Here is a 26108-nt window from a genome sequence, read left to right as displayed (position 1 = left end):
GGATGTTGAAATGTCACTTTTTACATATTTATCTCTGACTGTAACTGCTGGATATACTTGTGAAATAAAAAGGAAATGAACAGCTCTTGCAGTTTCCAAAACTGTCATGCTAAAATAAATCATAAGCATAATTTGGGAAACTTGTCAGACTGTAATTAGGATTAGTTTTATTGAAGGCTGTGTTGTGGTGGTTACTAAGCAAAAGATAGAACATAATTAATGACAGTCACTTCAAGTCACCTTGTATTATATGCCTTTTAACTGTTGATTTATTGGTGCAAAATTACAATGAGGTGGCAGTGTGTGCCGCTTCAGCATATTTGGGTGAGCCGTTCAATCACCTCGAACATATTTCCTATTTGGGCTGGCAGACACAGCTTTGCATCAAGTGGCAAAGGAAGATAGATGTAGTCTGGAACTGTGCAGAAGAATGCTGCCTCAGGTATGCTCTAAGTTGGTGTTTTTCCTGAGCATTTTACTGCTTTACCAGCTCTATCTTTGTTCATATACCCATACAGAACCTTGACATAGTCAAGAAAAAACACATTGCAGCAGATCTGCTCTTCCTCTTCCATTCTGTTGCAAGCAAGAGGGTCGGTGGTCCTGCTTCAGCCAAAGTAACAGACTCCTGCAAATTCAGTCAGTAGTGTGCTGAAAACAATATGGACCTGAACAGAGTATGGAGTCCAGGAAGTACCAGTTACAATTTTGTTTCAACATCAGTATGTTACCTTCAGCCTCAGATCTGATCACAGAGATATACAGGTACGGTTTTCTGATATAATGTGCTGGTGGGAGAGGGAAGGATGGAAAATTACCAGACCTGCAAGAAAACAATTGAAAACAAAATCTGGTCACCTTCAATTGCAGACGCCTACTTAATAGTCATTTAGTTCAGAAGAAGCCACAAAATACTTCCCAACTGCTTGCAGCATCCTTAAAACTTTTAATACAAAAGTTAAAAGGCTCAAATTTGGAAGGAAAACAGGGGAGACCAAGAGGTCTAAATTTTCGTTGTACTTGGAAATATGTTAAACAGAATTTCCTATATGAGCTTGGTAAGCTGACCACGTATCACTGCACAGACTAGACTAGTAAGTATGGACCTGTACCACTGTGATGCAGGGGAAAGTTTCTGGGATGTCAGTGTGAGGCACTAACAGGATGTCAAAAAGGTAGAATTGCTGATTCTGCATAAGAAAGAATCTCTTCACTGGCCTTTCTGGTCTTTGATTACATGCGCCCAAAGAATTTCAAGGATTCATGACACAGCTACTTTTCTTTCTTGGGGGTCACACGAGATTCAGTTCTCTCTTCAGTTTTTCTTACTCCTTTCCAACATCCAAACACAGAAAATTGCAAATGTACCTAAGGATGTGAAAGGCAGTAATGTAATACAGTCAGAAAGAAGATAAAGAGTTTTGATCAAGAGGAAGTGAGACATCATTACAGTACTAGGAGAGGAGACAAGTTAAATATAATGAGCCAGAAGAAATATGCTGAATTGACAGTGACAGTTATGTGGAGGCCAGAATGACTGGATTTTCACCAGACCAAGTCATTACTGGAATTCATGTGCCTCGAGATGTGCTCTCTTAGCTGTGATTTCAACAGTACTTTTGTAAATCAGATGGCATGCTGATGCAAGTCAATTCTCTGACTATGGAAAAACACTTCAAGAGCGGAAATCTCTAGGAATGTCACTTTGCTAATGCTAGAAGGGCTAATACTCTATAGAGTAAGTGGCAGAATTCTGTGATAACTTTCATCATCAGAGTTCCTTGTCTTTCTTTGTTAGTTGCTAGAATATATTTCTATAATTATGCATTTCTCTGTATCGCATACAATTAATTTATTGTGTTTGGACATTTGTTTTCAGTTGAAGCTATTTTATGACAAAAATATTTTTTTTATTACAAAAATAAATGAAATCGTTTAGTGTTTTATAAAAATAGTTACTGTAAAATGATGAGAGAATGTCTGTGGAAAAAGCTGGGTATCTAGAATGTTAAATACCAAATGGAAAGATGTGCTCCTCTAGATCCTAAAGTGATTATTGGGATTTTTTATCTTTTGTCTGATGCTTCTAAAGTTTTCCATTGGTTACTTCAAGTGCTGAAGTTTGAAAGGGCAGGTAATAATCTTGTACCTCATCACTTTGTCAAGCATAGTACTCCATTCACTGAAATTTTCATTGTCACTGCAACACTGAATCTTCACTTGTAAATGAAATAGCAGTTCCTTGTGCAGTATATAGCTGTGGCAAGAGACAAAAGTAGTTTTTAATAAATATGTGTTTAATTTTTTCTTGCTGGCAGGATAGCTGTTATTCTTGAAGCCCCTAGTAATTTGTCTCTGTAGATAACTGTCTTTGGCCATCACTGCCATACCTTCAACTGACATCAAGCTGAACTCCCAGTCAGCGCAGACAGCAAGGAATGTACTGAGATTATGTATGGTAATACAAAGTACAGTACCATTCCTGTTATCTTTGAAGAAGAATGCACTGGACTTACTTTAAACAGTTTTTGAAGCTTTAAAGAAGAAATTTGGATTGGAATATCCATAAAGAATGAGTTACAGCTGTGGATTTTTATTCCACCTAGCCAGAGGAGGTTCACCATCTTTGAAGGTGTTAAGCAAAACCACCCTTGCTTGTTTTAGCTCTATTTGAAATGCAGACGGGGGGGGGGGAATCCAGTGTTTACTAAAAGCGAGAGAACAAAAGTGGCCTAAGGAGTAAAAGATGTTGAGAAGTATCAAAATACTAGCGCGAAAAAGCAAACCAAATTGGCCTCTTAGTGAAATACCTGTAATGTGCCTTCCATCAAGTAAAGTCATGAGATAAGGAGGGGATATAATTGTTACTGTTTAATTTAAACCGGTAGATTTTTAATGCTTGCACCAAGAAAGAATCCCTCAGTTCTCCTTTGTTTTTCTTCAGCCTCGTCTGCATCTCTCATTTGCATTCTCAGATGCCAGTAGAGCGCTGACTTTGATCTTTCACATACTTAATAATTTGCTTTAAGCAAGTCCTTAGTCCTTTAGAATCTGTTTTACATTTGAACTAGCATCTGATTTATATTGTTCCAGTGTTGAAAAGGGACCAGTATCCACTTGTAAACAGTGTTTCATTCAGGCTGCTTTATAGCCTGTATTTTAGGAGGAAAAGGTCATGTCTTTGGTGTGAAGGAGAACTTGATTCAAAGTCTTCTGTGTGAATTTTGCACATTTCCAGTGGAGATGATTTGATGACTTGGTGTCCTCGCTTACTAGGTTCACTACAGAACTGCAGTGGTCCTCTGCATAATATTACTAAGATCTTTAAGAATGCTTCTATGGTGCACACTGAATTAGGTGTGTACCCTGTGTGGGTAGGAGTCAGAACAAAAAGACTTCCTAAATTCAGGGACTATTAAATTCTCATTCCATACTAGGCATTCTTTTGTGCCTTTCATTATACTGAAGATCTAGCAATTTATTCTCTTTCTTCTAGCAGACATTACAATACTTGTTTTGTGCCAGTTATTCTTACATTTTCTGAAAAGAAAACCCTGTATGCTCAGTCAAACATCAAACATCACCGATGCAGCAAAATCTTTAATTAGATTTTTACTTTTAAGAGGAATGATCAGAAATTGTGTTTTCTGTAAATAATAATGAAGCAGGATGGTTTGGGAAAATTATGATTCTAACAGAGAAAAGTCATAATAGAAACATTTTAAAATGAGACCTGTATTATCTTAATGTAAATTATTCATTGGTTATCAAGTTTTGATGAGGTTTGTGAACCTAACTTTGTTATGATTCTTTAATATAACTTTAATATAACTTTAATGTTTAAATCTGTGATGCAGAGAATGGAATTCTGCTCAGGGAAACCATTCTGATTTCTGTATAATTGGAAAAGTTTATATATTCATTGGGCTAGTAGTACTGGGAGCAGACATCTATCTCCATGACTTTGTAATGCCATGGTATAAGATGGGGCATAAACAAGATTGTACTTGGACAAATAGTGCTATTTCAGGAGAAGAACGTGCTACATCTGTTTTGGTATCTTTCTTGTTGCCAGGGGCTGATCAGGAAGGTTCTCGTTTTCTGTACCTATCAGATGCAACTGATTTAACTGAATTTCTGTCTGCTTTATGTTCACTTTATTCAAACTTCTTTTTATGGCTTCTCTTACTTGTTCAGTTTAACTGCTGTTTTTCCTTCAACATCTTTGATACTCATGTGGTCATTCAATTCTCTGTGTCACTGCATTTGTGTAAATAGTTTGCTCTCAAATACAACTGCACCATGTAAAGCTGTTTCATAGCTGTTTCATAGAATTGTTAAGGTCATCACCCTGCAATTCGTGAAATGCAAAATATGTGGATAAAAAGTAGATGTACTTCTTTGTCTGCAATTGTTCTGGCTCTTGAGTACTGAAAACAGTTATTTCATTTGGCCATGACAAGAGTTCTCTGTTTACACAGAGTAGTATTCTAAGTAAAACATGGACACTAACAGAAAAATATTTTACGGGAAATAAATTAGTAAAAGTGTACAAAATGCTGTTATTTAAAACATATTTTTAATCAGACTTTAGCATAAAATTATCTCTTTTGAACTAAGATTGTAAATTGTAGTGGATTTGTGGAGGCCTGATTGATCTTTGTTCTATTCTGCTAATTTAAATTTGAGGTAATATACAAACTGTTTGATGAATGACAGACTACTAAACTTGGAAAGATAATCTGCTAAACCCCAGGGAGCACAGAGATTGTGGTGTCTCAATTCTTAAAAATACTCAAAAGACATCTGGATATAGTTTTAGGTACCCTGGGTCTTGATGGCCCTCCTTGAGCAGGTGAGTTGGACAAGATAGCCTCTGGAGGTTCCTTCCAGTCCCAACCATTGTGTAAATCTGTTAGACAACTGTCCTGATGCCATGTTAAAGGTACTTCAAAAATTTAGCTTTATGTTTTCTGTCATCCTGTTTCTGAATTGGCTGTGGGATTACAGGGAGATCTCTTAGTTCTTGTTGCCTTTTCAGACTTCTATGATGTCTGTAAACAGGATTTCTCAGTAATGGTTACAGTAATTGCTGATTAAAAACCTCCTACATCTGGCACAAATTCGGTTATATAATTCATTATTCCAAGGAATCTCAGTATATACTGAGATTGTATGTAATACTTCTGTTGACTAGACATGATGATAATGCTGTTGTTGTACTCTGCCTGCACATCTCAGTGCACTAACAGCTCTCTGTACTTCCAATACAGTACTTCCAATGTGTATCCGTTATGCTTTTTTTTTGGTGTGTTTGGTTTTAGCTTGGCCTTTTCCTAATCTTTCCAAAGTTGTTGAATGCCTCCTGCTGCTCTCTCTTCCTGTTTTTTTCCACAGGAAATGTTACTCTGTAAAATTTGATACCCTGTCTGTGCCGTCATAAGATGAATGCATAACCTTTTCAAATGGCATCTGCCTGAATTTTGCACATTCATCTAACACAGGAATACCTGATATCAATGGCCTCTCAAATTACTTCCTTTTGTAGGCAGTAAAAAAGTTCCAATTTTAAGCAGATTATTCCTTGTGCAAAAGCAGGGGATGATGCAGCTTCTTTATGTTTTCTTATTTGTTATATTCTGCATTGTCTTGCTCTGCTGTAACTTTGAGAACAGCAAGGCTGCAGTGGGATTCAGTTGCTGCAAGCCCACTGTTATCCCATAGTGGTTTGTTACTAGTGCGTTGGGCTTATTGGTCTCAGTCAGCAATGAGCTGTATACATTGTATTTATTTAGATCTTTGGAGAATGCAAATAAAGATTGGTACAGAATGTAAACTCTGGTGGAGGTCACATTAGACACTGAAAAAATGCAAATGAGTTACTAAAGTGAGAGGAAAATGTTGTTATCCCCCGCTGAAGTAAGAAGCTGCTTACCAGCCAGTTTAGCAGGGAAGATGTTTTTTAGTCTAATAAACAGATATTTGCATATCTAAGGAAGTGAACAAGCACTATTAAGAAAAATGGGCAGACTGTGTCTCAAAAATGGAGGAAACAGAAGGAATGAGGATGAAAGATGTAAATCCATTTAGATCCCAGGAACATTTCAAAGCCTGTTGTGATTTAACTGACAAAGGAGTATGAAGATCTCAGAGGGAATGGAGGAGTGCACCTGAAGGTACTCAGTGAGGCATTCATCTATTGCAGATGAATTCTCAGACCAGAACTTGTGAATAATTTTTTGATGATAGGAAAAATGTGAAACATAAGGATATGAGCTGTGATTACCTCCTTGTCAGTGCCAGCTCAATATGGATGTAGGTACAGATCAGTGTAACTACACTAAACATAGATTTTGTCTGTTTGGTGGTAACTTTAGTAAGCATTCAGCAGTGTTGTCAGATTTGAAAGTTATTGATAAAATGTATGACTGATTTTTTAACCTGAATTTGGCTTAAATATGATTTACGGGAACGAAGAAGGCATACTTAATATAAAAATATAGCAATGCCATACCCTAGGACATTTGTCTATCATAAAAGTAAAAAGGAAATACTAATAGGAGTGAGTGGTGCTGTCATCATCCCCCTTGTCAGTATAGTCACTCCATTGGTGGAGTGGAGAGCTATGATCCATCACCTTTTCAGAATTTCTTCCCCCACTCTAACGAGGACTGTTGCTTGTCCAGACTGTCACTGTGTGTGCAGCTCCACATGTTCTCTGAGCTCTGGATGATTTTCTGTCTTGAATGTATTTTCTGGTGGGATATTGGATTATCAATCTTACTCCCTGTGTCAGAGATCTGACTGATATCTGTAAACTTTGTTCTGGACTAGATGGTTCCTGTTGTTTGCCGGGCTCTGCTTTTCCTTTTTTTCTGAGGAAGTCAGGAGTCTGAAACACTTGTCCCAGGTCTGTCCCTATCTCTTTTGTTGGCAGCTCTGGTTAGCTCCTTGCCAAACTTAAGTAGTACAGTTCATTTGGTACTGGCCACCAGCCACTCTTTAGTGTGTCACTTTTCTTTTGTAACTTCAGATAACAAATATGTCTTTCCTAAGGTATTTTATTTTTACAGTTTGCAGTATTCCTTTTTGTGACAGATTTTCATGTTTGGGTTCCACTCTCTGAGTTAATTGAAACTATTAAACACTTGCAGTGTGTCTGGAACCACAACTGTCAGAAAAAAGGCTACTTTCTAATTGCTACCTTTATTGTCACTAGTATCAGTTGCTTCCAGGCGCAGAATGAAGCACCATTTTCATCTCTTCCCATTGTTCTTCATGCTCAGAGAGATTTTCAGCTGTGGTGAAGGTTTCAGCTATTCTGCTTTTCCATCTTGCTAATTTCTTTGATTTCTTTTAATAATTTCCCCCTCCCCCTCAGATAACCATGTGGGGTAAAATCTGGGCCCAGATGCTTAAGAAAAGACCCTTTTTATTTGGAGACATATTACTGCCTGCCTCTGCATAACAGGGTGAGTACAGGGTGGAGCCCACCATTCAAGTCTCCAGCAGCAGGAAAGTGAAGCTTCTTGATGGTTCAGATCTTGGTGCTGCATTTTACTGTGGGAAATACAGGGTCACTGTGCAGAGGCATGATTTTTTTTCTGTCACAGTCTTGCATACGTGGTTTTTAACTGTGATTTTTTCACTTGCCATGAGTAGCTGCGCAGCACATGGTTGGCAGGCTGTGCCCATGCTGATAGGTAACAGAGTGAAGTAGTAAATTCACTTAGTTAAATCTCTCTAGGAAATCTAAATGCATAAAGAAGTTCACCTTGGACTTCCATATTCTAATTCATCAGGGTGTAATTTGAGCCTCTTGTGAATATGGATTCTGTGACAAGACTTAGTTTATATGGTTGCATCCTTAGGTATGAGTGGGAAGGGGAGAGTTTGGACTTGCATGAGGACAAAGTGAGTCCTCTGTTACTTGTATTTCATTAAAATTAAAGATGATGGGGTTTTATTGTGATATGTTATAGAAATATACTAATTCTTTTATTAACATAATTTAATAAAGTGATGAATGTATTACTGTTTTTAGTGTTGAGATAGTAAAGATTTATCCTGATCTACTATATTGAAAGAATTTGCATAAGAATGTAAGATAAACTCTATTCTAGGACTTAGGATACACAGCAAGATCTAAGAACAGTATCTCAGGAGCTATCCAGCACAGTCCATTTGCATTTCTTCATCTTACTGTGGAACAGAAAATAAATAGATACAGTCCTCACAAAAACATTGCCTTCAGATGTAGTGAATATGATTCAGTACATTGTAATTTTATCTCCAGGTGAAATGTAAGATACTGCTAATGCTAAATAACTGCCTGTCTTTGCAAAACTCCTATTTCTACTTTCCCTGTTAAACTGTGCCCATCACCTGTGAATGTGATCTCACTTTAAAGCAAACATAAAAGAGGTAGATCTTGGTATATAGAGTGTCGTACATATGCAGACATTCATCTCTTTTTTACTGTGGTGCAAATCAGTTTAATGTGTGCCAGATAAAAAAAATAAATCTCATTACTACTCTTAAGTAGAATGGAGTTCTGGAGTTTTCTGTGTACCTGCACCTTGATTTTGCAGCAAAGAGAAGGAATATGGCAGTGGCACTTGATCATTTTCTTTGCAGCAGCATTCATACTGATAGTGCTCAGTAATCAGTGTCGTGTTGTTTTCAACCATAGAATCCTCATGCTCTACTAACTCTGGTGGTAGGAAAATGGCTGTTGGCAATTTTCCATCATGTCAGTGCTCTTAGTATTCATGTTAGAAACAGTATTTATGAAGGCAACAAAAGTGTTTCTTGTTTTTTCCTCTCTCTGGATATTTTAGTGTTGAGATATTTTTGCTGTTTGTCTGTTGTTTACATCCTGTAGAGGATGCATATACAGTACTACCCCTGTTACCTGGAGTAACAGAAACCTGAGCTCATTTCAGCCTGTGTCCCAGTTTGAGCCATACAGCTCCCTGTTTGAATTCCCACATAAGGCTGAAACCGAGAAAAAAAGTTTATATTTATAAAGAAACTTTGTGAAAGATTTTTTTCCTTGTTTAATACTGAGCAGAAATTCATAATGATCTGTCCAGGTATTATTTTAAAAGAAAAGCATTGCTCCTGTGCAGATCGATACAACCTGGATGATACACAATTCATCCTCAATGGGCGATTGCATTCATTTTTCATTTTAACATTGAATCGTTTGATATACTTTGAAATAACAACGCAATGATCTATGGACTGGGGGTATCAAAATTGAAAGAAATTTAATGATATGCAAGTCAAATAAAATCAACAGATTTCTATTTTATTTTCTGAAACTATAAACTAGCTGTCACCCAGTGTCAAGGCTCAGTTGCTCGAAAACATATCAGTTTTTCTTTCTGTGTTTCTGCACAGTCTTTCTCCTTTCCCTCCCCAGCTTTCTCTCACACATTTTTTTTCCCTCTTGGATCCTTTAATATTCACGTTGCATTAAACATCTGCTATACGCATCAAATACTCTGAGAATCCATCCATTGTTTATATCAGTTCATGTTAAGTAATACTTTGTACAGCAATAAGAAGCAATAAAAACCCCAGCAATAAACTGCTGTGTGGTAGTGATTTCTCCTCAGGGTCTGCAGCAAGCCATTTGATTTGACCAGAGTAACAGCAAACAGTTTTAGACCTTTCCATTAACTCTGCAGGCCAATGTCCGGGTGGGTTGTTAAGTGTCAGGGTTACAGAAGGGTGGTGGTGGTATAGCCCTGGAGATGAAAACTGATGGGTGCCAGAATAAGCATGTCGCTGAACAGAAGCATTCATTGAAGCTTTCCTGTGGGGGTGTCATCCAGGTTATTTGTGGATTCTGTGCGTTTGAATACTTAACATGTATTGGGACAAGGCAGAGCAATACTACTAAGTTTAAAGACAGCTAATTCAGGATATTTAGGTCCTAACTGCCAAAAGTGAAATACTGAATTGATTTAGTTTTCAGGGAACATGCACTTAGTATTTTCTGAAAATAGGGTGTTTCAAAGTGTCTCAAGGTAAACATGGGCTTGAGAGAGCTTTTACCAACTCTGGGATGTTTGGTTTTTTTGGTGTGTCATCCCATTGTATCAGTCCCCTGCCTCCTCCCTCCCCCACATATTTTAAGGGGATGAAAGTATACAATGAAGTGACTTGGTTTTCCAGAACAAACTTCTTTGACATATACTAATCAAACAGTGCAGAAAAAAAATCAGCAGCTAATTTAGATATTTCTTATAAGTACCATTATCAGTAGTTCTTTATCAGTAGAAAATTTGAATATTTCTTACAATAACTACTGTTTGACTTCATGTTTTTTAATGAGATCTGTCACTTTTTGTATTTGGCTTGTTCCTTAAAAATCTGTATAAATCATGAAATGGTATTGTGGTACAGAAAAGCATCTTCTACTTAGTAAAACAAATTACTTTGATTAAGGAATCTGAGTGGCAGAAATATACACCCTTCTAGTAAACAGTTCTTCTTTTTTTTTTTCCCTATTGGTACAGTAGCATTCATTTAGGAAATTGCACAAGGCCGTTAGAGAGATTTAATAAAGCTATTGATTGCATTATGCAGTACTAGGAAAGGGCAAAAAACATACTTATGGCATGACTTAAATAAACTGATATTAGTCCATGCTTCTTCTTAACTTGTTGAATTTGCTGTCAAAAAAGTGGAAATCCTGTGAGCAAGATACCTGCACCAATATCCTGAAGAAAGTTTTTGAAGAAATGAATGAAAATAACATTGTGAGAGACACATAGATAAATTTAAATTATTTTTGTAGTGTCATTTTTTGTAATAAAAGTAGGGATTATAAGGAAAAAACATGGAGTTCATGGAGTGAATAGTTTATCCCTGCATGCCTCCTGGGTTTATTAAGGAAAATGTATGTGTAAAGATGCTTGACAGAAAATTCTTGTCTCTCACTCTGTTCTCATTTACAACTTGCAGTGTTTCAAGGGTCTCAGATATTTATTTGGGAGACTTGTCCTGTATGCTAACAGAAAATGTGCAGAAATAATTAATACATCTAGTTTTTTTCCCGTTTAATGCTTTTTAACTTCCGTCGTGAGTATTAGAAATTTAATACTGTCATATGTTCTGGAGTACGTAGCCCTTGGTTACATTACAACCAGCAGCTAAAACAAATAAGATTACAGTGCGTAATGTTAGTAAATGTGGATATCTGTTGGTGTTTATTCATGCACTCATATTTATATGTATAGTGAGGTTGTGTGCATGTGTGCCATATCCTTGTCCAGCTTCAAATGGAGGTGGTTAAATGTAGTAGAATCACCGTGATGAAGAAGATGCTTTGATGTTTGCAAGAGAGTACGATGGTAAAGGGGGGGAAAAGGCCCCACAGATCCATGGCACCCTGCATGAGAGAGCTAGATCTTTTTGCATTTAATCCTTTTCTGTTCTAACCTTGCTGTCATTTAAAGCAAGAGTGATGTTCCCAGTTTGTGCTTTGGGGAATATAATGGTTTTTAGCAGAACCTAGAAGATACCATGACTGAGTGGCAAAGATTGAAAAGTAGTATCATTTGTACAAATTGCACAGATACTAAGTTCATGGATAAAAAAATCCCCATCAAATGTGTATTTTCTTTGTGGCCAACTTAGGTGTGAAATTGCTAATTTCTATTTTGCAGTATGATGATAGCTTGCTGATAATTTCAGAGAATTATATTGTGATGTAAGCTCACATAGTTATGATGCCTTAATTAAATGTTTGGAAATAAAACAAGCTGTTGAGCTATGTACAATTTTTGTAACTTAATTTCTTTTTCATGAAAGTCACACGGAAATAGATTTTTAAAAATTTATTAAATCTATTGATCTATTCCAAATGCTGTCCTTCTATTCAAATAATTGTACCAGTATAGCATGTTAGTGTGAAGCTCCAACACATTTTTGTCTTGTGATGTTATTTTAGATGTGTAATTTTTACTTGTTGGTTATGAATTTAGTCTCTGTGAAGGCCAGGAGGTAGAAACCCTTTATTATTCCAGCACTACATGGGACTCTGCACTGCTGTATCAGGAAATCTCAAGTAACAGTTTTATGACGCATGAGGATATTATTCTCTGCAAGCAATAACACACATTTCTATTTCCCCAGCAATATCCACATAATCAAACATTCGCAAGTGCTTTACAAAGAATTTAATTAAATAGTGTGCAGAGTGACTGGATGCAGCATGTACACAAGCTGTTAGATATTCAGTAGTTCCCATTTTGCAGTTAGTGCAGAACACTTTCATGCAGTAATATGTGTGAATGATATTTCCATCAAAATGTGCATTATCACTCCTCCCTTTGTACCTTACTCCTTAAAAATGACATTAAAACCTTAACAGATGTCGCCTCCAGAATCATAGGATACCTTGCTCAGGGCTCTAATGGTGTGATAAACAGGGAAATACAAATTCTCATGTTGAGACATGAGCATCACACATTGTTCCTCTGAAATCAAGCGTTTATTACTCCCCAGAGAAAGATATAGATTATTGTGTCTTTTACCACAAAACTAGACGTGTTTGGAATTTTATTTAAAGGTAGTAGAAATTTTTGAAGCTATCAAAGACCAGCCGCTGAAAAATTAACATTGAGACTTGGATATTCAGAATTTAGATGTAGACAATAAGAAGGAAAAAATTTCATGACGATGAGTATTTTCAGAGACCATTCTATCAGTCAGTGGAGATTAAGAAAGTCTCTTTGGCATTAAAGTGTAGTGTATCAGTCTCTGTACTGGGAAATGATAGTGTGCTCATATTCACTCAACATTATTGGTATGCTCATGTCACCTGCAGGGATTACCATTCTGGAAACTGACAGGGTTATCTAATATGTTTTGTTTTCTCTCTTCAAAAAAGCCCTTTCAGCAGTAGCCGGTGCGTGAAAGGACTTTTCAGGCTTGCAGAGAAATGGGGCTGTGTTGGATGAAAGTGATTTAAAATATCCCTCTGTGGCTGCCTTCCTGCAAGGCACTTATCTGTCCATCAGATTGGAAGGTTTTGTTGGTGTGTCAGTGCTGTAAAGTATCAGTACAAACCAGAAAAGCAGTAACAATGACACAAATAGTGAAAGGCAGTCTGTAATTAGCCTATAAATGTGTTTAGTGCGAGACCTCACCCTTGTTTCCCGGTTCCACAAGAGTTATTCCAGTTTATTACTGGATGACGCTAAAAAAATCTATCCATTTAGCTGGAAAGAAAGACCAAAAACTACAAATGAACCCAAAGGAGAATAAAGAGATGAAAGAACCAGTGAAAAATAGGTACTTGGTTTTACTTTTGTGCTTGTTCTGTTCTGTGTTTAGTTTTACTTTTGTGCTTGTTCTGTTCTGTGTTTAAAGGGAAGTGCTGGAAACTTAATTGGGGTAAATAAGAACAGTATTCATCTTCTGAAGACACCTTTTGGAGGAAAGTTTAATTGGTGTAAGAGAAGTTGTGGCTTCCTTTACAGAGTTGAGAATGTTTTATATTTAATGTTAATGAAAACTTGCCATTAACTTCAGTGATTCCACGTGGTAATGTTTGTCTTTTTGTTCCCCCCATCCCTAGTCCTTCTTTTTATAGCAGACAGGAGCTTTTCATTTTGCATGTCATTTATAAAAAATTGCACTTATTCTAAAAAAATTGTACAGTTCAAGCTTCAACTGAAGAAGAAAAGGAAAATGTGTAGTTTTGAATTTACTCACATGCCTAATTTTGAACACCATGTTTTGGATTTTTCCTTATTTTCTTTAATTAGGCTCGTGTTCTAGTGTTTGCTTTTCTATAAAATATTTATTTTTTAGCATTTGAAGTGTGTCTCTGTGATTTGGATGTTTTCTGCATGTATTTGGAAGTAGCTGCTAGACTTGCCTTGAATTCACTAGGAGGCTGGTATTCTTATGCTTCTTAAAGCAGGCCCTTTTTAGGAATGCCAGAATATACCCAAATTCTCATTTCCCAGTATTTCAGTGGCAACTTCCTTTGAATTTTGGAGCAGGGGTCCTGCAGTCTGTTTGTTCTCCAAGCCAATTCCAGCACACGTATTGGCAAGCCAAAACAGACAAACCTAGAAGTGTCAGTGCTGTAATAGAATTTATAGTATTATTTAGAATAATTAGGTCAGAATTTCTCTTGTTCATGTTAGGAAATCACCCAGTGAAGGACCACCTAGACAGACTTGTGATACCTGCCAATGAACTAGCTTTGGAAGCAGAAGTCGTAGAGGCAAATGGGAGAGGAGTGTGGCAGCCAGGCTAATTAATTAAGAAGTCAGGCTAATTAGTTGGACTAGAGGGAGCATCATGCTGATGTCACATTGCAGCTTCCAAAATGCTGTCTGATTTGCACATGGGTGGTACTGGGCTTCAAATCGACAAACAAGTTGTTTCTGGGCTCTTTCAGAAATTTTTTGCCATGAAGCAGAATTGTGTATTGGTTCATTTATGAACCCATATTGAACCTATGGAAATTTACTGCAATTTTAGATTTTTTTCCAGACTGGTAGTCAATTTAGTTCATTTTCAATCTTGGCAGTAAGATTTTTGTAAGACATGTATTGTAGCATTGAGTTGTTCAGCCTCATGCCACTGGGACAGATTCCTTGGTGCTTTTTTTTACTCGATGAAGGACCGTCCCATATTGTTCCTAATATTTTCTCACTTAATAAATACAAAACTGAAGTAAAGTTCCTTAAGTTGCATACAGTCCCATTGTGCCAGCTGGCAGGGCTGAGAGGTGGCTGTCAGCAGTCTTGCTCCCAGAGGATGCATGCTAGCAACAATGTACACTGGAAAATAAGAACTGGGGATTCTGAACAGTTTGCCATTTTTCTTGATGTTATGAAACAATATTTCTTCAGTGCACCCCTACATGTCAGTCATTACATACAGTTTGATGTGTAAGATGTTCATAAAGGAGTTGCTTTAATGAAAAGATAAAAAATGCTTGTAGTAAGTCTGTGTTACTGTGCTGATATGGTATAATAAACATTTGAAGCAGTATCAAACCCAGAGGTAAGTCAACAAGGTGGTGTAAATAAGCTGGATTCTGTATAAAAAGCTTCATTAGAAATACTTAGTATTGTATTACATCAATAACGTGGTTATCGTTTGTGAGCAGATAGTGGCATAAGATAAAAATGAATACTTTATTTATGTTTCCTAAGAAATATTACCAGAGAGCTTTTTTTTCCCCTCCCATGTATGTTATATAAAATGCTTTTAGTGATGATTTATGGTCCTTCTTACAATAGCTCTTCAGCATAGTAGCTCCCACAAGGAGTTAACATATATCTTTTCTATTTCTAGATCTGTTGGCTGTGCCTAAGCATCCATATGCTGCTATGGAAAACTGGGGACTGAGTGTTTTCGTGGAGCAAAGGATACTGCTAGATCCAAGCATTTCTTCTATTTTATACCTACTGGATGTCACCATGGTCATTGTACATGAGCTATGTCATCAGGTATTTAAGATGTTCACATATTTGAGCTTAATGTCAGAAACCATGCGTTTGCAGAACTGAAAATGAATTTGTATTGTACATATGGATGGTTGTGATTTCTATTGTAGCTGGAATCCATGTAACATGGAGGTCTGTAAGACACATCCCTCCAATACAGAAACTGTGAAGACTCAAAATGGGGATAGAAGAGAAAATTGGTACCAATAAACAGCTTCTCTGTCTTCTGTAGCAGTATATTCTGTGTGTTTGTGTGTCACTGTCTTTGTTACTGGTATGTAGAATAAACCTGTTGATAGCAGATTCATGCTAAGTTTCTTGTTCATGTCAAAAAATATTTTGGCTGAAATCAATTTAGTAGTAGTCTTTGTCTTCTGTTGCATATACATATATCCATTTTCTTTTTCTTCTCAGTTTTTTTCCCCAGTTTGGTACTGACCCTCTCTGTTCACCAATGGTGGATAAGTGAGTCTTTATGTGTACAGAACTATTGTGTCAATAAGAAAACTTAAAATAATAAACCCATATTACAATTTATTTTACATTTTTCCCATCTTCTTATCTCAAGCTGAACACATTACAAGTGTTAGTAATATTGAATTGAATACAAATGTTATTGAAGAAATATGCTACAGGGGCAGGAAACGCTTTCTTACACTCATAAGAGGCATAATCATAGCCTTCAGCTTAAAATGAATGAAATCCTACTGTGTAATCACCATGGCTTACATCTGTGAATTTACGCAGTATTCTTTAAAGGCAATGCAAATTCTTAAAACTTTCTGCAAATAAAAAGTACCATGTAAAAGGAAGTCATTGAAATGGCGTTTTGGGAGATGAACCTGAAAATAATGTTCGGTTCATGTTTGTATTTCACATTAAATTGGTCGATGAATATGAAGTCCTCAACTAAAACAGGAAATTTTTATTGAAAGTTACTGCTGGTTTGATCTTGATACTATCATCTGATTTTGCCAAAAGCTCTTCACTGTGCAGTGCAATAGAGTAGTACACAGTTCAGCTAGAAAAATTACAGTGCCTTAGGAACCATGTGTGGAAAACATACATTAGGTCATCAAGTCCCAGCTCCTGTGAGTATTAGATTTTTCTGCGTGATGTGTTTGAGTGCCTGGTTCTGTGCTCTTGATTACAGGGTTATATGGCCTCCCTTAAAAGCTTTTGATTAAATCTGATAGTAAGTGACTTTTTCCAAGTGTTCACCTTAAGTCTTGGTTTTTCTGAAATAGTTTCATTACTTCCATTTATTCTTTGCACTGCTTTGATAATTTCCTCTGCTTCCAGAGCAATTTGTACTTCAGATATGGGCAATTATCACATCAGTAACTGGCCAAGTTTGTTTATTTGATTCTTGTAGACACTGCAGCCTTTTTACATTGTTCTGGGAATTTTAGAGGATCATGAAGTAGGCAAAAACTATAGCTGAATTTATTTTAAGATAGAAATATGATCATAAAGTACATTAAAGTGACCTTAAAATTGCAGATGAGGAGGTTTACTTGATGTCCATGTTGATATTACAGTGCTGTTTGCTTAATTAAAAGTAACCTCCCCTATTCCTGTTGCTGCTGTTTCTGTTTCAGTACCATGCAGATTAGGTATTTGCTCAGCTACTTCACTGGATAGCTAGACAAGGTAGAAAAAATTGAAGTTGAAGGAGCATTTTTCTACTTTTTGAATGCAGAATTGAGTCACAAAGAATATGGATTATTCACTTGCAATAAAGTTTAAAGGGAGAAAACTCAAAAAATATAACATAAAAACTACTCTCTAGTACTTCCATCACATTGTCTTTATTTAGCCCTTTTTTCTATCTTTATCTTACTGTACTCAGAAGGCCCTCAAGGAGCTCTAAATGATACTATCTTAGCTGAAAATGTACTGAACCAAGACCAGGTTAGGTCCAGGATCTCTTGCCTCTGCTGTTTAATTGGTATTTATTCATTGCATTTTTCATTGTCTTTGGCTGTGCATCATATCACCTGTTAGCCTGTGGTGATGTATGAATATTCTTCCCCTTCACTCATTTTTACACATAGAATAACAAAAATTAACCAAATTCTCTCTGGTGCAAGCAAAACTGGAATCCAGATCGCCAGTTTTGTTTTTTATTTATTGGGTTTTTTTTTTTTTTAGATTTCAGGGAGGGGGAAATGAAACTCTTGTAAAATATGTGTGGATTTTTTTTTTTTTTTTTTTTTTTAGAATTGTGTCATTGTCCAGTTTCCCTCACTTTAAACCCATAACTTCAGGATTTATGGAGCATATCTGAGCATGTAATAAACTGATCTGTATGAGACCCCTGTTACTTAGAATAACACAGCAATTTCTTTGCTAATGTTTCCAAGATTAGAGAAATCAGATTAATATTAAAAATCTGGATTGTTGCCTTTAGATTTGACTTTTTAAAAATTGTAATTACCAAACCTGCTTTGTATTAATGCTTGAGCACAGTCCTCAAGACAGATAGAAAATGAGAGATGGCGCTGCAAAAGGAAAGATTCAGTGATTGCTAAAATACAAGTAAAAAGTGTGTAAGAAAGGATTTCATGTTCTGTTTCTTCATAGCTGACTTCTCATGTTTGACCAGGTATTTTAGGTACATGTTTTGGGAGAGATTCATTAAAGTTACTTCAGTAGTTTTTGTTCAGTAATTTTGTAGGGTGCTATTTTTTGATATTTCAGCTTGAGTGTTTTTTTCAGAATAGTTGTTTGTTTAATTAAAAAAAATTGATCATATGAGTATTTTTCAGAATATTTGTTTGTTTAATTAAAAAAATTAATCATATGAGTATTTTGGCATAAAATCTTGTCCTCTGAGCTCCAAAACATGAGTTGGTCAAAACACATGTATTTCTACCAGCTTAATTTGATAGCTTGAAATAATTACCATAATTTATTAAAAGAATTCTTTTAAGCTAGTAATCAGTTTTATTTGCATATCATAGATCAGTTCCACCTATAGCCTTTGAAGAAAGAGTCATTTGAATTTATGCATCATGATTTTTTGTGATAGTTTTCCCACCTAAGCACAAAACTTGGTGTGACAGATTGAGTTACAGAAGCATGAAAGCAGAAAGAAAATTAAAAACTTCTAAATCAACATTTTTTTAATAATCTGTAAAAAAAGTATACAAAAGAGTGTCCTTTCAGTGTATCTGTAAATTGAGTACTTTCTGCACATCAGGTTGAACATAATACTGGAGGCAGAAGAGAAATTTATGTGATCAATACATTTCAAAATGAAGTGATGGTCTTCACTCCAGGCAGATAGAGCCTATAGTCAAATACACAAATAAATAAATAATTACTTAAAGAAATTAAATGCTTTAATTACAGTTTTCCTTTGAGACATGTAACACCTAGGAAGATAATAGCACCTTTCTGCTGGAAAATTTGGCTTTCTTGCTTACAGCCTCTGGGTACTGCTCTGTCTCTGACATCCATAACTCTCTCTGATACTGTTCAAAAGTAGTTAAGCAAATTCCCTACATTGTCATATTGATATCACATACTGGTTTAATGCCTTTAAAACAATTCTTCCTTTAGGTGGATAATTAAACGAATAATTTTAATTGTATCATTAACAAATGAACCCAGAAAACTCACAAAGGAGTAGAAGAATTATGGTGCTCTTTTGTAGCACCATAAATTAATGTTATTAATTCAAATTACAGGACAAGGTATTATGAACTTTAAAACCTTTATTTTCTAAAAATCTCTCTGACTAGTCATAGTTCAAAATGACAGTTGTACCACCGGTTTCGTATTTGTTCAGTAGTACTCCTGTAATTCAGGAAATAAACGCTATGCTGTTATGTTTAGTCATTAGAAATCATTTAAGCAACCTACTCTGGTATGAATTTAGCTTCCATACTTCTTGGTGTATGAAAGTTGTATTCATTTTATTGTTTTAAATTCTGCATAACCTATATGAATATATTTCTAGCATTTCTTTGTCTTTTCAGTTAAATGTTCTTAAGATCAGGATCTATGTTTAGTGGCTTTGTAGAGAGTTAATTTAGTGATAGCCTTCAACTACATTATGCATACTTTGTGTACATTAAGTTTAGCTTCACATAGTGTATGAGTATGACTTCTAGCAACCTCATCTTTTCTCTCTAAATTCTTAAGGTGGTCTTCAGTGACATTCATTGCCATGTTTTTCTTCGTTGTTTTCATTTGAATTCTGTTTGCTGAACCTTATGTGGCTGTCTGGTAATCTTCCAGCTAGTCTGGTCTTTGCTTGCTAGTCTGTTCTTTGAAGCTCCAGTGTTCACATCACTATGGATCGTCATTGCAGCATTGATCCTCCTGTGCATGTCATTCTCACTCCACAAAGACATGCACAGAAGTGACATCTTTCATTCCGGTACCAGACAAACCCTTCAAACAAGCCAGCTGTCATGCTATCAAACTGCTTATGGGCCATCTCTGCTTTCACTCTTTCCTCACTCTCATTACTGTTCAAAATCAGTTCCTCTGCTCTGACCTGAATTTTTCCCTCTAGAATACTTGCTGCTCCCTCTCTGTATTTTTAGAGCTTGCTTACACATAAAAGCTCAAAATTATCTCTGTTGATTATAACTAATTTTAATAAATATTAAGAGAAAACTAGAAAATAATGTTACTTAAACAAAGTTTTGGTATTTTTTTGGTAGAAGAGATGCTACAGAGAGTATGAAATAGGTTTTCATAATACTGTTGATGTTTCTGTTCTTACCACTGGTGTAGCATTATTCAGGTTACACATTACGAACATTCAAATAATCATTTAAACAGGATCATCCATCAGCAGATGAATATATGACATCTGGTTTCCATTGAATTCCAGTCCTCATCTGTCTTCCAATGATCATCCTAGTTCTGTGTAAAATCCCTCTGACATCTACATGTCCTGTACTATGAGATTTGTGTCTGTTGAGATATACTCTGTGAGCAGAGTATGTATGTAATGGTTGTATTCTTGCCTTGCCCTCAGGTCAGGCCCTTCTCCTTGTTTCAGCTGATGATCTTTATTTACTTGTGGAGTTTATGGAATTTAGTTATCCTTGAGATTTCTGTCCATGATAAATTAGATTGAAGTCAGTGGGGATGTTGAAGAATCATCTGGAGGAAATGGGAAAAGCAAGCTGCTCAAGTAGGGTTCCTTTGAATATACACAGGTGGGCTGTCCCATTTCAGATACCTCTGCTTCTGATTGCTGTTTGTGAAGGCTGCACATGTCCTTTAAGTCATGTATGAAATTTCCTGGGCCTTTGTGGTTATCTCACATACCCTAGTATCTTCTCTAAATGCCATCAACTTCCTGCTTTTAGGATTCTGGGTCCACAGAGAGCTGGCATTGTTATGTAAAGCTGCTTTCTCTAAGAAACCTGCCAAGGAGAGGAGCATCAGTAGTATTGTAGATCTTAGTGGGCAGAGAGTGGGGAGAAAGAAATGCTAAAATTTAGGTCTGGTGGAGAATGTGTTCCCATTCTCATATATATGTTTTTCGTTATTCACACTATGCATCATGAATTTCTATGTAATGGATCAGATTACTTGAGTTAGAAGCCTTTTTCTGTCCAGTGTGTATGTTATTCTGTTAAACCTAGGTGAGCATCTTCTTCAGAGAACTAAACGTGACACTGTGAATACTGTCCTCAATGCTTCTTTTGCCCTGCTTGTTCTTTTCTAATGTTTTACTTCATTAACTTGTGCATCTTGCAATGTTGAATTAATTAGCACAGGAAAATACAGTTCATGAATTTCAGTGTGTAGTAAATACTACTGTTTTATTAATATGAGTGAAGAATGTGTTTGTCTAGGTGAAATATATGCAAACATGGTTTCTTAAAGGTTGTTAAAGTTGTTCATGTGAACTTTTTGTTTTTCCAGTGGTTTGGTGACCTTGTGACTCCAGTTTGGTGGGAGGATGTGTGGTTGAAAGAAGGTTTTGCTCACTATTTTGAGTTTGTTGGGACAGACTACCTCTACCCAGGGTGGAACATGGTAAGTCAGTTCTATTTTGTTAATGTGGAGATTCCACAGAAAAGTTGCTCTGCTGTTAGACTCCTGCTTCTGTTATAGACAGGGACTGCTGAAAAATACCAAATGATGCATGCAAGTATCAGATGTCGAATGAAGCAAAATTGCTAGGTGTGAAATAATTCTACAGCATTGCAAAAGTGTAATCTGCAATTTATTGCAGAAGAAATAATGTCGTGTCTCTCGTAACCCAGCATTAAAATAGCTACTGTCTCTCTGCTTAGAAATATTTTTGATTAAAGCACTTATGATTTAACATGGATTATTTTTTAAAACATTGAGAACATTGAATTTTATCCACAAGATAAATTGGAAAGAAATGTTTGGCTAAAACATTCTATGAAAATGAGCATGTTTTTTCTTACAGTATTCTGTTCTCCTCTCCCTAAATATACTCTTTTTATCTTCCTGTATTGTTTGCATATCTAGAGTAAATGCTAAATTAACAAGGGTTGCATAAATTGAAAATTTATGTTTTGCTATGGTTTCTAGCTGTACACAGTGGGACATGCTTTTTCAACCAGTGTGCAAATACAGGAACTCTCTGAGGGAACTGGGAATTCCATGCTGGAACATTATTTTGGAGTCCTTCTGTTATATCATATTGTACCTAGACAGAATTTATATGAATTGCTGTAGTCTAGCTATATTATATTTGTAAGCAAAATAAGAGAGATGAGACCTCAGTACAAGGAAATCATATATGAGACCGTGTTGAAGGTTCCAGTAGAGATTTTTATTGTCCTTTGGAGGCGTGCTAATGTTTGCTAAGCTTTTGTGCTTATATATGTTTGATTATGTGGCAAAATATTTATTATAGGTCATGATTGTCTGACAGAGATTTGTTGGGGCTTGGATGTTTTGCTTAAGCTCTTGAAAACTAACATCTGAATATTTTTTCCATTTCTATGTGCTTTCTTGAGTATACTTATCTCATTAACTTATGGCACCATAAAATGAAGATGCTATAATTATGAGTTAAAGCTAATTTTTAAAAAAATAGTTGTATACAGGTTACTCTTGAGTTAGTTATGCTTCTTGTGAAATTTGAACTCTTTGTAGTATTTTAATTTTTTCTTTCAGATGTCAATTATGATTTATAATTGCATTATGAAAAGGAAAACAAACCTTTATTTGAATTGACAACTGTCTTGCATAGGTAGGCTTGTTGGGTTTCCCTGGGTTTGGCTGTATTAAAACTCATTCTATTCATCTTTATAAAGAACACAACCTGAATTACAGTGTAATGATTCTAATTATGAATGCAATGAAATTCTAATTATGAATGCAGGCCTTTGTGTTTTTAGCATAGTGAAGTGTCATAGATGACAACATTTATATACTGAATTTTATCTTCAAATCATCAGTCATTTGTTCTTCACATAATCAGTCTAACAAATTCAGAATAACTATGCTTAAGAAGTCATTTGGAATATAGTATATTTGCTTGAAATTTCTGTGGAATGAATGTAATGTTCACTGTTATGCAAATACCATGCCCATCATGTGAAATCTTGGCATGTTAGCAGAATACAAGCAAGAAGAGTGGATTGAACAGGGAATGGCAGTTAAACTGGGAAATCAGAAATGTGCTGCATAAATTAGAATTAGCTATGTAATATTGCTGTGCCTGAAAAAGTATTATTCTGTCAAGTTTCTCCTTGAATTACAAAAAAAAAAAAGGATAGACATATATTGTTCATAAGGCTTTGGATATCTTTGGCCTTTGATATAAAAATGATCATACTGACATATTTAAATGATGACAAAATGAGATGAAACTCAAAATGGTTTAATCATCCTTCATTATTTTGCAGACTACTAGAGTAGGAATCAATATTGTTGTGTTTCAGCATGTTGATTACATAGATTGTAGGAAGAGGAAGCAAAAGTTACAGTTACTGAAATTTGGCTTGCTGAAAATTTTGTTATTGCTATAAAGTGCATTTGCTGTTTAAACATATTGACTGACATTTGTAAACTTGAAAAAATTAAAGCAATCATGTATAAAAATAGAAACTGTTCCAAGCAACTTACTGTTTTTTAGAAGAGAAGGATGAAGTACAAGTTTCAAAAACAAGAACTAGAAACCTTATTTTCTGTCATGATGGCCAAACAGGGCGATATTCCAGCATTCTGTTTGGTGTTTTGTCAGTAGTAATTCATACCTATGAATTATAAATAAAAAAATGTATGATGTATGTTACCACAGCTCTTTGTGTCAGGAAAATAGTGATAAACTAAAATCTTCTTTATTTCTAAAGAATTGGGAAAGTTAGATAGCTAACTTCTTTCCCTTATAGTTTTGAAATGTTAACCTTGAAGGTTTGTTCAAGATGCCCATGAATTAAAATGTCAAAATCAGCTTATTTTTAGCTTACTAAAGACATTTTGTCACATTCTTTTTTGGATAAATGTAGAAGCAGAAGACTGGTAGTCCATTCCAGAAAAAGGACTTTTGTCTGGAAATGCAACTTGGGCAATGGATACACCTGAAAAAATGGGATATATCAGCAGCTTCCTCTCTAAGTTGTGGATATTTATAGTCTACAGGAATATAAGCTTTCACCATTAAAGCTTATAAACAACATAATTTTGATATGACTTGTCTGAAAAGGTTTCTCTTTTAGCAGAGCTGAGCATTTTTCAGTGTCCATCTTACCGGTATTCACAGCCTTGGTATGGCTGAACCTAAGACTCTTGAGAAGAGCTGTCTTTTAAACATGTTCATACCAATACTGCTTAAACAAAAAGCACCAAGTTCTGCACAAAACAGGAATTTATGATTTTTGTCTGAAACCCATGTCTTGGCTTTTCCTTCTTCTCCAGGTACTTTAGGTTTCTTAAATATTTCTTCCCCCTGTGATTTTTCATTATATCAGTTTTTCTTTAATTGTCTCAAAGACTATTTTACAATAGGAAAGATGAATGGATAACAGTGCCAACTACTATGGAGCTGCAACACTTTATTGAGCATTCCAACATGTCAGGAATTTCTTGTGTTGTCCAGAAGGCATCTACTGCCATACTTCATCATGCTTGCATAATCTTAATGAGAAAGGAAATCCAGTCCTTATTAAACCCTTGCTATCCTTATGTCCTGGATCTTCTAGCTGAGGTCGCTTGATCTGTTCAGCCCAGAGGAGAGCAGACTGAGGGGACCTCATGGCAATCTACCACTTCCTCATGAAGGGAAGAGGAGGGGTAGGCACTGATCTGTGGTGCCCAGTGACCTGAGGGAATGGCCTGAAGTTATCAGGGGAGGTTGAGGTTAGCTATTAGGAAAAGGTTCTTCATCCAGAGGGTGCTTGGGCACTGGAACAGGCTCCCCAGGGAAGTGGTCACAGCACCAAGCCCCTCTGAGTTGAAGAAGTGTTTGGACAGTGCTCTTGGACACACTCTTGGTGTGACATGTAGTGATGGTCGTCTCCAGAGCCAGGACTTGGACTCAGTAATCCTTGTAGGTCCCTTTCAACTCAGATTATTCTGTGATTAAAATTTTGGGTGAATAAGAGAATGAAGAGGCATTCTGATGGAGGTGTCTGTTATCCATTGCAATTAATGTGAAATACGTCAGAACTTTCCCAAGGAAGGGAATGAAATTTTGCTGGTTTTAAAACAGGAAGATGAGCTTTCTGTGCTGAGATCCTTAACGATTATCCTGGTGTCTTAATATCCTTTTCCAAAGCTAAGTCACTTCAGATTAAAGCTAGAATTTCTCATTTCCTTCCTTTAGCTAAAAAAAGAAGGCCCTGCATATTACTTTTTACCTTGTAAAGATGAAGTTATGTTTGATTTTGGAGGAAAGCTCTCTCTGCTATACAATGATTAGACATTTGCCATGGGAAGGAATTCACCATTCTTCCCATTTCAGCCTCTTGCCTTGCCTGTCTCCCAAATTAAGAATTTTTTGAAATTCTTATTCTGAAATGCCTCAAATTCTTACTGCTAGATCTCATTCTTAAAGGTCTTGGAAGTTTAAACAGTTGTTTCTATGTTGTCAGGATGATTTTAAAAAGAAAGCTGTCTTTGCAAAGTTCCTCTGAGACTGGAGAATTTTCTTGATCATGTGTGCTCAGAATAGTCATCTGCATGTGATGACATCCATCCTTGGCTGTTGCTATTTCATGACTTAGAAAAAGGTGAGATTTCTCTATTAGAGGCTTCCCATATGGTCGTCACTCCATGTCATCAAAAAGAAACCACAGCTGGAGTTGAGTTCTTGAGCTGTAAGATCTTATGACCAATACCAGGTAATCTCACTTCTGTGGAAGGGGTCTTTGCTGATTTTAGAATCAGAGAAAATTACAGCAGGAAACTCCATGATGGTAATTTCCTCTTCAGAGCTCTGTCTTTTCTCATCTACCATGCTCACCTTCCTCCTTTCAGAGGTCTGTTTGCAGCTGTGTATTCCATCCTCCTCTTGGTTTGTTTCTCTCATATCCTGAAGTCCTTCGCATGTGGCTTTGTAAAGGAATGAATTCAGCTGAGGCTTGCAGATCCAGGAATTTATTGTCTGATCTTTTCCCTCCATATTTTCTGGTAGAAGGAACCATCATGTTTGTCCTTGAA

At 36.1% G+C, this 26108-nt stretch overlaps 1 protein-coding gene across 1 annotated transcript in view; it reads left to right on the top strand.

Moving 5' to 3' along the window:
* TRHDE (thyrotropin releasing hormone degrading enzyme) overlaps positions 1-26108 on the top strand; it is a 202659-nt gene that overhangs the window by 57936 nt on the left and 118615 nt on the right. Inside the window, exons 4-5 of the mRNA XM_005419212.3 lie at positions 15337-15491; positions 21387-21500. Of these exons, the coding sequence (XP_005419269.2) occupies positions 15337-15491; positions 21387-21500 (269 nt within the window). The remainder of the gene's footprint in view (positions 1-15336; positions 15492-21386; positions 21501-26108) is intronic.

The sequence above is a fragment of the Geospiza fortis genome, unplaced genomic scaffold (genome assembly GCF_000277835.1).
Source record: "Geospiza fortis unplaced genomic scaffold, GeoFor_1.0 scaffold166, whole genome shotgun sequence".
Lineage (NCBI taxonomy): Eukaryota > Metazoa > Chordata > Aves > Passeriformes > Thraupidae > Geospiza > Geospiza fortis.
This window is presented reverse-complemented; position numbering and strand designations above follow the sequence as displayed.